Here is an 11,255-nt window from a genome sequence, read left to right on the forward strand (position 1 = left end):
CTGACCATACAAGTCCTCTGCAGTGACCCAGTTTGCCACTTCTGTGGTTTATGAGCCATATGGGATCTGCATGCCCAAAATTTCATCTGCTTCTCTCCCTACAAGTCCTCTCTTTTAAGGGAAAAAAATGCCTCATTGTGCAAATAAAGGAAACATTCTTCACTCTCTACAGACATGAGAAGAAAGGCATTGTGAATGCCAAGTAAATAAGGGAAAAAAAGGTGCATCTTTCATTTCCACTCTCTCTCCAGCTAAAGTGTTGTGAACGGACAAAACACGTAGCTGTGTGTGCAGCATCTGTCCCCACCAGTGCCCACGTGTGACAGGCAGCTGCAGCAGATTCACTGATCAAGAAGCCAGACCTTCACACCACCTACCAGAAAACAGACAGCTGGGAAAGAAGAGGTTCAAATGTTTTTAGTCTTGCAGCCCACATCACTAAAGTACAGGCATCATAGGTACCTAAAACTGCAGAACATTACTGGGCAAAGATCAGCTCATTTAGTTTGCCCTTGCTGAATGCTGGCATTGTTAAGAAAACACAGAATTTCCCTGATCCTCCTGGTCCTCCAAACATACTCTGTCTTCCTCTCTTACCTTAAATTTACCCCTCCTGTCTTCCTTTTTACTAACTTATGTACAAGATTTCAAAACAAACAAACAAAAGAAAAAAACAAACCAAAAGGCAGCCATACAAAAAAGCCACAATCTGCAGACAAGTCCATTTCTTGTAACATAAGTTTTCTCAACCTTAAATCACAGGCATAAAGTTCATCCCTTTGCCATAAGATAAAATAACAATCCTGAAGTGTATTTGACAAAAAGGTTTTGTTAAAAAGCAGTTTTTTACTTGGAATTACCTGAATTACTCTAGGAGTTCTGGACCCTGCTAAAGTGAGGGCAGAGTGCAGGAGAAATGCATAGCAGAGTCTACGTAAAAGCTTGAGGGAGTAAGCAACACAAGGTTGGTGCTGAAGAGGAGACTTGATGTATTCATGAAATTCACAACGTAAAATGACTATTAAATAATGGTCATAGAGTATTTTCCAAGCATTTGGGTTTGCTTTATTAATGAGGTTTAGATAGCTCTGCTAAAAACAGCATGCTGTATAATGTATAGAATATACAACTGGGTTGCAGAATTTTTTCACTTGCAAAATACCCAACGAGCATAGTGTGTGCTCTGTAAGCAATAAAGTATACAAGACTGGGATCACAAAATAAGGGACCTATTTTATCAAAATGCAACATGTCCGCTAGCATAGAGCAATAAAAAACATAATCAACAATGGCTTGAAAAGGGTGGAGTGAATTAGGAAAGCAAAGGCAAATAAAGCCCAGACCTAACTGCTATAGATTTTTCAGCCTTGGTGAAAGGCTCCTTTTCTTATCAGATCATCTCTCTTCAGGTGAGAAATATTGTTGTATTTCCCATGGCTCCACCAAATAGATTTCAAGATCAGAGTCTGTATTTACAACTTGTTTGAAATAAGGTTGCATTGGTTGAACCTTCTCATACCCGCAATTCCTCTAACCTCTGCCCGCACCTGAAGATCAGAATCCCAGTTATCCCTTGATTTCAAAGTTTTTTTTAGCCCCTAACAAATCCTTTCCCCCTAAAACTTTGGGGAATGGAAAAAGGCAGCAGGGCAGATGCATGGGATCAAAGGATGCCCACAAAGCCCACGTGAAGCGACGTGATGAGATCCCAAAAGGGCTGTGGCAGAAGGTAAAATGCCTTCCATTGGAATTCATTTGATGGCAGATCTCACTGGGTAGCCTGTTTTTAATTAGCAAGGAGCAGCTTCCCCCTAGCTCTTAAGAGTGCACACAGCAGGCACGGCTGGTCTGCATAAATCAAGCTGCCCAGCCAAACCTGGCATGGGAAGTCACACTGCAGGAGAGAAACCCCAGCGCTATCTGTGAGTCAGGGACAGGGGCAGAGTCAACATGCAAGGGCAGGCACCTCTGACCCCGCTGCAGTGCTTCCATGCTGATTGTTGCAGTGGTACAATTAGTGCAGCAGCAGTCAGACAAACTGGGCAAAAAAGAAATAATGGTTATAGCCACCAACTAAAAGAAATCAGTCTGTCAGCAACAGCCCTAAAAGGAACGTTGAAAATAGCGTAACACAGTTGAAAAATGACTACAAATAAAATGAAGCTTTGCAATTCTTTCAGACCTGCCAACTTTGGCTTTTACTCGTTAAACTCAAAGCAAACATCCTTTTAACTTGGAGACACACCTAACTGTTGCATGAGCTTCCTATCAGTGAATAATTCAACTGAATATTAACTCAGCAATTACCTTACCCTGCTGTCTGATCTTGCAGCCTGCATTACACCTCGTTAGAAGATGCAAAATTGGCCCCACGCTGCTACTCCGCGTCTCAAGAACCGGCAGCCCTGGAAACCTGTACCAGCTAATTAACCAGATTATTTATGGTACAGTACACGTCAGGAGGGAATTACCAGCATGATACAATTATAAACTCTTCTTTAACCATGTGCTACAGTTTTTCTACTCTCTTCTGTATAGTTCTAATTGGATTCAGCTCCTACTGAGAGCTTGGCTGTCCACGCCCAGCCTGAAGTGGTTACAGAAAGTGATACATCCTGATTTTCACTAAACCACTAGTCCCACAGTCAACACCCAGGTGTGATTTCGAGCACCTTGGACCACTGGCACAACTTTCTATCTCTTGGGAAGATCAGAGTAAGAAAGGAGGTTGAAGTAAACAATCTGGACACAAAGAAGGTTATAGGGTAAACACGGGGAGGAGGCAACAGGGACTAGATTTAAGCAACCTCTGGATTGCCAGCATTTTCAAGGGAAGCCCACAAAAACTGCTCTTCCTCTGGGGTATCTCAGTTCTGTTTCTGTCAGGCAAATAAGGTGCTTATGAAAGTCAAGAGGAGTTTTCTATGAAATAACTGCAAGTATGGGGATGTTCTTTTTCCGTTAGCAGAAACTTCTCAGATTGCCCAAAGATGCTGACTCAGACAAGGCCACTACTCTCCAAGCTGCTACAGTGCAGTTGAGAGAGAGACAGACCTTTTAAAAAAATCAAATTTACCTTAATCCTTTTTAGTTTTGCTACCTTTTTTTTTCCTCCAACTGCAGATGAATATTAGGAAGAGAAAGCAATTAAAACATGTACGTGGAGTGATCTTTAGCAGGATTACAGAGAGCAGGATGAGACCACGTCCTAGGAAAACAGCCACAGGCTCAAGCCTCCCTAGGTGGGAAGGGAGGCTCAGCTTCCAGACAGGCCCATGGCCACCACTTACAGTGCTGCAATGGGAGGTTTCCAACACAAAAGCAGTTTTCTAACAGTTTTTACCACACATTAGTTTTGCCTATTTTTCACAACCACATCCCATTTCCCACTGGTCTCAAGAAAAAACGGCATTTATTGTGTTATTTAGCCATACTCAAAACTCTAAGCATTCTCTTACAAAGCAAAAGGAAGAAAAATAGATTGCCAACAGAAAGCACAAGAAGAGCAAGCAAACGAAACGCTTTACAGTACTTACACTTCCAGCCCAAAGCTCCGTTGATTTTCCTATTAGTTTGTAATATACATACACCGCTTCTCCCTTCTTAAAATTTACGAAGCGACAATCTGGACCTTTAAAATCCCGCATTGCCTTCCCTCGGCACATTAACACTGTCCAAAGAAAACAAAGAGAAGCGTACTACTTAAAATAATAATAATAATAATAATAATACATCGGTTTCGTTAAAAGGGACTTTGCCAACTGGCAGTAAACAAGACCTGCCCGCAAGCACCGCTTTCCTATTTTTTCCAGATTGGGTGAAGAGATAAATTAAGTGAAAGTATAGCTAAAATAAGAGATTAAGTTAGTTATAGAAAATACAACTAAATAGTTACATTTATAACTATTCTGTTTAAAATATAACTAAATAGTTATATTTAGTTATAAAAGAAGAAAGGCAAGTATTCTGATCAAGACAAGCTTTTGACGAAGCACTGGAGAATTACATTTCTGAGGGGCACTATGAAGCTAATTATTAATGTTTAGTTAGAAAGATGACATCCACGTCCCAGCGAATCAAGTCCTGGAATTATCCCACGCACAGAGAACACCCAGAGAGCGGGTTTAACACGAGAGGGCTTTGCAGGGAAGGAAAAAACAAAAACAAAAAAAAAAAAAAAAAAAAAAAAAAAAAAAAAAAAAAAAAAAAAAAAAAAAAAAAAAAAAAAAAAAAAAAAAAAAAAAAAAAAAAAAAACAACCACGGAGCTGCGGGGACCTGAAAAATTGGCCAAGGGGAGAGGAAAGGCGCGCGTGGGCGCCGCGTTCCCGTTTTCCCGATCCTCCCCGGTTTCCGTGCCAAAGGCAGGAGGGAGGTGGGGGAAGGGGGCTTTGGGAAGCGCCTCCGGGAGGCATCTTTGCCCACCACCACCACCGCCTTCCCCTGCCGCCCCCACTCACTGCTGCACTCGGGGTCGGCGCAGCGCTTGCGCTCGGCGAAGCGGCGGCCCAGGTCGGGCCCGCCGGCGGCGGCGGAGCAGTAGCGCAGAGGCGGCGGGGGCAGCAGCAGCAGCAGGGCGAACAGCAGCCGCGGGTCCGGCGGCGGGGCTGCGGCCATGTCGGCAGGCGCCGGCAGGGAAGGAGGGACGGAGAAGAGAGGGAGGGAGCAGACACGTCAGCAACGCCGGCGGGAGGGCGATGTGGCGGGGGAGGGACGAACGCAGCCCCGCCGCCGCCGCGGGAAGAGGAGGACAGCGCATGGACCCTCCCTATCTGTCGGCGGCAGCCCCATCCCCGTCCTGATCCCTGCCGCCGCGCCCGGCAGGAGTCAGGCTCTTTTTCAGGCTCGCTCCGCAGGGGAGAGAAGAGGGAAGGTCCTGCCTCTTATTTGGGCTTACTAATAGCGGGTCTCTCTAGTAGAGGATCGCTGGAATAGCGAGCGGCGCAGCGGCCTGGCCGCAGTGCAGGAAGGATGAAGTTGGCCCCTCTTAGGATACCCCAGACCCGAACATCCCTCTGGCTGCCCCGCCGAGCAGTTCTCATCTCCGCTGGGGAAGAGCAGCCGTCACCTCCGTCGGTGACCTCTGAGAGTCTGAGGTTACAGCTGCGGTGAAGGCGGGAGTCGGAACTCACTCAGCCGCGGTTCCACTGGGGAAAGTCAGGGTTTCACACCAGGCCCATCGTTGCCCTTCTGTAACTGCAGCTTCCACTTGCAGACAGAAAGCTTGCGTACATCTGTGCCTGCCCTGGCAGAATCAGAATATCTTGAGTTGAAAGGGACCCACAAGGATCATCAAGTCTGATACATTTGGGATGATCCCAAAATCCCACCATGTTCCAAAGTTTTGAGAGCAGAAGAATTTGGCTTATTATATACACAGTAGCACCAAAACAGTGAGTAGTTAATGAGAAAACAATACTCTGGTGTTCCAAAGTCCTCTCATCAAAATTACCTTTACACATTTCACAATCCTGGAATTATGCTGTGATGGTAAAAGAAAGAAAGGAAGATTTTTAGAACCGTAATCACCAACAATATGAATTCAACTGGTTATACAGGCTTGAACTTGCTGTTCTCTGGCCTTTACAGTCTTCCGCTTTGAATGGAAGTTGTCATGTCAGAAGCACTCCTGGTGAAGGAAAGCTGCACAGCTCCATGGGGGAGAGCAGAAGAGAACTATGAAATCACAGAATTCCAGAATGGTTTCAGTTACCATTCCCTTTTCTTCACATCCATCACTTTCATTTTGCTTTAGCAATCTAAAATAGCAGGATGACAGCAAGAAGTGACAATGCTAACGTACAGCTGAAAACCCAAAACTTTTTATCCCTCCTTTTTTTCAGTCTCATGTCAATCAGCACAGCTCTGAGTGGACGAAGAGATTAAAAGACACAGCCAAGAAGGGACAGGTAATGTAAGAGAGTCCTCTTGCTGGTTAATTTTTTTTTTTTTTTTTTTAACTTTCCAAAGGGCAAATTCTGAAGCGGCTCCCAAAATGAACAGACACTAAGCTGAACTCATAGTCAAGGTGAATGATCCTGCTGGTTTTTTTTTTTTTTTTCTTTTTTTTTTTCTTTTTTTTCTTTTTTTAGGTGAGTGTCAAAGGACAACTCTGGGCAGCAGAGGGCTTTTTTTAAGAGTCCTTCTAAATGTTACATCTCCAGAGTTAGCCATCACCACTACTAATTGCATGTGTTCCTATCCCATCCTCATGACTGTTGATTTTTTGCTGTATACACTCTCATTTCTCCATCATACAGGGCCTGAGATCCAAGTTTAGTTACTGCTATGTAATCTCTGAAAAATGTGTAAGCACTTAATTTTCAGCCTCCATCTTGAGCAGTTTAATATATTACTCACACTATGAAAAAGTATCAAGGTAGAAACAGGTGTCTTCCTTAGTGCTGCAATGAATTGTTGGTACCTCTTTGTCGACCTTGGACATCCTGCCTGTCCATCCTGAGGATCCACATGCTACAGGAATGCAATGATTCATTCACCCAGTGCCTATATATGTTCTCCATGCCTAGTGCATTATCGTGGCTGTAGCCCACCCTGTAATTTTTTTGACATTTTTGTGGTTCACTTCCTATAAAATGAGGTGATACCTATTTGCCATCGCTGATATTGGTTAATAAAAAGCTCTAGGAAAGCCTAACTCAGAAAATCTAAAAGTGAATTTTGTCACAATTTACAGTATAAAAGTAGATGAATTCAAGACATTTTATGATTACTGTATGAATGAAAGGCAAGCATTTTCCCCTCAACACTAATATTTCTTGTGTTCTAATGCCCACACCTTTAGGTCCAATCTCTTGTGAAGAAAAAGCTGTTTAGTAATTTTCCATGAGTACAAAGTTATCAAGCTTATCTTTATTAAAAGACCAAGATAAAAGGTAACGGTATCTGCTGGTCATAAAGACAAGGGCAAGAAAGGGAGATGTGAAACAAAACAAGATCACATAGTTCTTGCATAAGTCATTGCCTTTATTGTGCAACAGTGAGCATCGAGCAGCCGGTATGTATACACAAGATCACCACTGCAACCGTCCAGCATTCCCAACCATTTCAAGTATTTCAGAGTAAAAGAACACCCACTTATTAACATACCCAGCTTTCCCCAATGTGTGACACAAACCAGAAATATTTTACTTAGTTCAATTTAGATATTTTAGGCAAAATTTCCTTCAGTCTTCAACCCCAATATTGGAAAGAGATGTATTCAACTATGAGAGTAGCCCCACTGTACATGTGAAATCTAACATTTTGTGTGTATCTACAGTTACAAAGAAGTTCTCCTATCTATTCTGCACTCAAATATCTACTAAAATAACTGATACCCACTAACAAGATCAGTTGGCTAAGCTTATCTAAGAATCTGAAAAGACTCTCATGTATGACACAGGAAAATAAAAATAACAAGCCAAATGTAAACATCTTTCTATGCAAACGTGAAAACTTTTACAAATAAAGTGGGGTAAGCTGGACACTGAAATTAGGGAACTGACAGAAAAAAAGATCAGAAATGTTGTAGGAAGTGCCATCACACTTGGGGAACACCAGGGATCAATGAGATAGATACTCACAGAGGGTAGCAATTATAAACGACAGTAAAAGAAAATGACAGTCTTAGAGAGGTGGTGCTCTATAACAGTTTATCATCACTAGTCCAGTAAGTTAATTATCAATTAATAATACAAAATATTTATGAACTGAAATGCTGGTTGTATACTGGAAGAACATAGGATTAAAAATACAGGAAAAGTAAAGGGAGACTTCTGTTATCCCTACACAGATTTATTAAATGTCATATTAAGGTATGGCACTGAGGTTCAGCGTTTATATGCTGCAAACAAGTGTTCTGCCTTGTACGGTTTTCTTGACACACATTATTGATCACAGGTGAACCAGTTCATGCATTACATGATTCTTCAATCTGAGCCAGATGATTGTTTACACACTCTCCCATTTTAGAGCTGTTCTGAAAAAAAACTCTGTAAAATCATACACAGAAAGCTGGACTTTACCCACATCAAAAACAGTCCACAAAAAATTCAGTTGCCACGAGGGGTTTAAAGAAACAAGTCCCAGTACAAACTTGTACAAACCAGAATCTGTGGTTGAGGCAGATTCCCAGAATCCAGGTACTCTGTAGGGGCACAGGCAACAGTGTTGCTCTACAATGCACAGGATTTTGACTGGGAGTCCTTTGCTTCTGTAGAACATGACGAATTACAAGCTACCAGAAAAGCAGCAACACAGCTTGTTATAAGTTACCAGCGATGGTTTAAAGAAATTGAAAAGACTAATGTAAAATAACAAGCCAATTTATTAGTAAGCGGTAGATGAACAATTACGGCGCGCCGGGGGGGGAGGGGCGGGGGCGTTAGAACATAAGAAAGTTCTCACACAGCTCGCCCGCCTCGAGCTCTCAAATTCCCCTTTTGAACCCTCTGGGTTCCCGTCCAGACAGGCTCAGTACTTAGGTTCTTATTCATACATAGTCCGGGGCATGTGCTCTTTGCACATGCTCAGTTGCAAAGTTTTTCCCATACATGTTCCTGGGCTGTGTTCCCGGCGTCGGTGGGCTGGGGGCTTCTTTGTGGGCCGGGGTCTTCGCGAGGAAGATTTCTACTCTTCCTCAGTGTCCGATAGATGAACCCAGCTTGGAACATGCGCACTTAATAGGTATTTTCCTCCCCTTCCAGGCTTATCATATTCCTAAGTCACTTTTGACTCCTTGTTAAGGGGAAACTTCTCGGTGTCTCCAGCTTGTCGGCTTAAATGGTGTTATCAGGGTACTGTAAATTACAGGGTCAGACTACCCCCCTTTTATTATCAACCTCGGGAACAAACGGCAGTTTGTTAGAAGCATTTCACAGTTATGTGGGAGATGCATAATGCATACGAAGTTTTGCTAAGCTTAAAAAACAATCCCTTTAAAATATATGTAGTCTTAACAGCTATGAGAGAAATACATATAGAAATCGCACATCCATAGCCTGAAGTGTTAGTAAGCTTAACAAAAACAATCCCTCTAAAATATATATAGTTTATCACACAGCTAATGGAAAGAGTGACAACAGGACCTCGCTAAGTCACTTTAAGAGTAACCGGTGCATAAGTCAGGGCTTTAGTAATGCTTTGTTTGTGCTACGTGTAGAACTAAACGCCTCCCTGCCACACCACTGCACACTACCCTCCCGTGCCGCTCCCCATCCCTCCTGCTTCACCCTTGGCCAGCACTCTCTATTTTCCCACTTCTATAGGCAGAGGGAAGCAGTGAACAGCGCACCTCCCCCAGCCGCCGGGGGCACACGGAACGCCCCCTTCCCTCATGGCGGCAGCCATGCCCCGCTCTCCCGGTGCGCACGCGCAGAGCCGTGCCCCACCCTCCTCTTCCGTCATGGCGGCAGAGCCGCTTCACGTCCCTAAGAACGCGGGTGTCCGCCGGGATCGCCCCGCCGGTGCCGCGCGCGCCTGACGGGAATCGCCGGTGTGAGGGGGAGGTCCGGCCGCTGCTCACCCGGCCCGAGCTGATCCTCCGGGATCGGCTTGGCCCACGGATCCTGCCCCACGAGTTGGGAGGCGCCCGCTGCGGATGAGCTGAGGAGGTGCCAGGCTGCCCGCGGCGCCATGGACAGCTTCCTGGAGGAGGAGGACGAGGAGGATGAGGAGGCCTCAGTGGGGAGGACGAGGAGCCCCGGCCCCCCGGCAGGGAGCGCCTTGCAGCCTCCTCTGCACCTGCCCTTCCTGCCGGCGCTCCCCCACCAGCCGGGTAAGGGCGGCGCTGGCTGCGCGGGCTCTTGTTGTGAGCTCCTTCGTGCTGCGGTGGGAAGGATGGCTCCAGATTTCAGCTCCTGTTCTCCAGATCGTTTGTTAGCGGGGAGAAAGAGATTCGAAAATGGCCTTAGTTGTTTTATGAGCCGGCAGTGTGCCCTTGCGGCCAGGTGATGTCCTGGGGTGCCTTAGGAAGTGCACACGGCCAGCAGGTCCAGGAAGGTGATACTGCCCCTCCTCTCGGTCCTCATGAGGCACATCTGCAGTGCTGTGTCCAGTTCGGGGCTCCTCAGTGCAAGAATGACAAGGAGCTGCTGGGGAGAGCCACAGCAGAGAGCCACAAACATGATAAGGGGTCTGTGAGCTGGAGAAGAGAAGACTGAGAGGGGATCACATTAATGCATATAAATATCTCAAAGGCGGGTACCAAGACGACAGTGCCACACTCTTTTCAGTGGTGCCCAGCGACAGGATGAGAAGCAGTGGCCATAAACTAAAACACAAGAAGTTCCACCTCAACATGAGGAAGAACTTTACATTGACGGTGTCAGAGCACTGGAACAGGCTGCCTAGGGAGATTGTGGAGTCTCCCTCCCTGAAGACATACAAAAACCACCTGGGCGAGTTCCCGTGTCATGTGCTAGAGGTGACCCCGCCTTGGCAAGGGGGTTGAACTGGATAATCTCCAGAGATCCTTTCCAACCCTAACAGTTCTGTGATTCTGTGATAACTGAAATGCTGGCTAAGTTAGGTAATTCCTTTGCCTACAGCATCCAGGCAGGAGGTGTCTTGGTGAACTCTTCATGTGCCTTGCAGAAGGCTTTTATGGATGAGCATTGGTGTAGGGCCATTTTTAAACAGACATGAGAATTAAGTGCTGGTTTCAACATAAGTTGAAACACTATTCATGTAAAAAGGCTAAATGGCCTCTTTTGTACTCAAAAGAGAATAATTATCTACATTTATCCTTGTGGGAATTGCTTAGCCTTTGGCACTAGAATGGCCTGTTTGTATGGGTGTATGCAAATCTTCAGCACAGTGGCATCACAAACTTACATGATGATTAGTAAGTGAAGAGAGTTGTCCCCAAAATATCACAAAATGTGCTGTGGAGCTGTCAAAGCACCATGGGCTTCTAATACTGGTAGGGCAGTAGTGTGAAATAATTGGCTCTTCACTGTTTTAAGTGTGTACAGCTGTGTGCTGTTTGTAGAAAATGCTATTTCATGTTGTGATAAGTGAAGGCACCGGTTTTATTCCGAGCAAATTAAAATAAAAAGGGGGGTACTAACAAAAAAACTATTTCTGTATATTTACTAACTTCTAGGTGTACCGTGGAGTCTGTAAGGTGAAAGGTCCTGTCTGGACCTAACACCAGGGAATCTTTTGCGGCCGGGAACAGGGAACAAATTATAAATGAAAATATATTTCTCTGTGCCATGTGGATACAGAGAAAGGCCCTCAGTGTGGGGATGAT

General features: G+C 44.8%; 2 protein-coding genes across 2 annotated transcripts in view; one reads left to right on the forward strand and one right to left on the reverse strand.

Moving 5' to 3' along the window:
* MIA3 (MIA SH3 domain ER export factor 3) overlaps positions 1 to 4,615 on the reverse strand; it is a 29,007-nt gene extending 24,392 nt beyond the window's left edge. The window contains exons 1-2 of the mRNA XM_027901485.1: positions 4,459 to 4,615; positions 3,537 to 3,670 (exon numbers count right to left, since the gene is read on the reverse strand). Of these exons, the coding sequence (XP_027757286.1) occupies positions 3,537 to 3,670; positions 4,459 to 4,615 (291 nt within the window). The remainder of the gene's footprint in view (positions 1 to 3,536; positions 3,671 to 4,458) is intronic.
* Positions 4,616 to 9,473: 4,858 nt separating this feature from the next.
* TAF1A (TATA-box binding protein associated factor, RNA polymerase I subunit A) overlaps positions 9,474 to 11,255 on the forward strand; it is a 13,240-nt gene continuing 11,458 nt past the window's right edge. Inside the window, exon 1 of the mRNA XM_027901484.1 lies at positions 9,474 to 9,776. Coding sequence (XP_027757285.1) covers positions 9,635 to 9,776 — 142 coding nt within the window. The 5' untranslated portion in view covers positions 9,474 to 9,634. The remainder of the gene's footprint in view (positions 9,777 to 11,255) is intronic.

The sequence above is a fragment of the Empidonax traillii genome, unplaced genomic scaffold (genome assembly GCF_003031625.1).
Source record: "Empidonax traillii isolate 1590-97213 ecotype Southwest subspecies unplaced genomic scaffold, ASM303162v1 scaffold787:size292032, whole genome shotgun sequence".
Taxonomy (NCBI): Eukaryota; Metazoa; Chordata; class Aves; order Passeriformes; family Tyrannidae; genus Empidonax; species Empidonax traillii.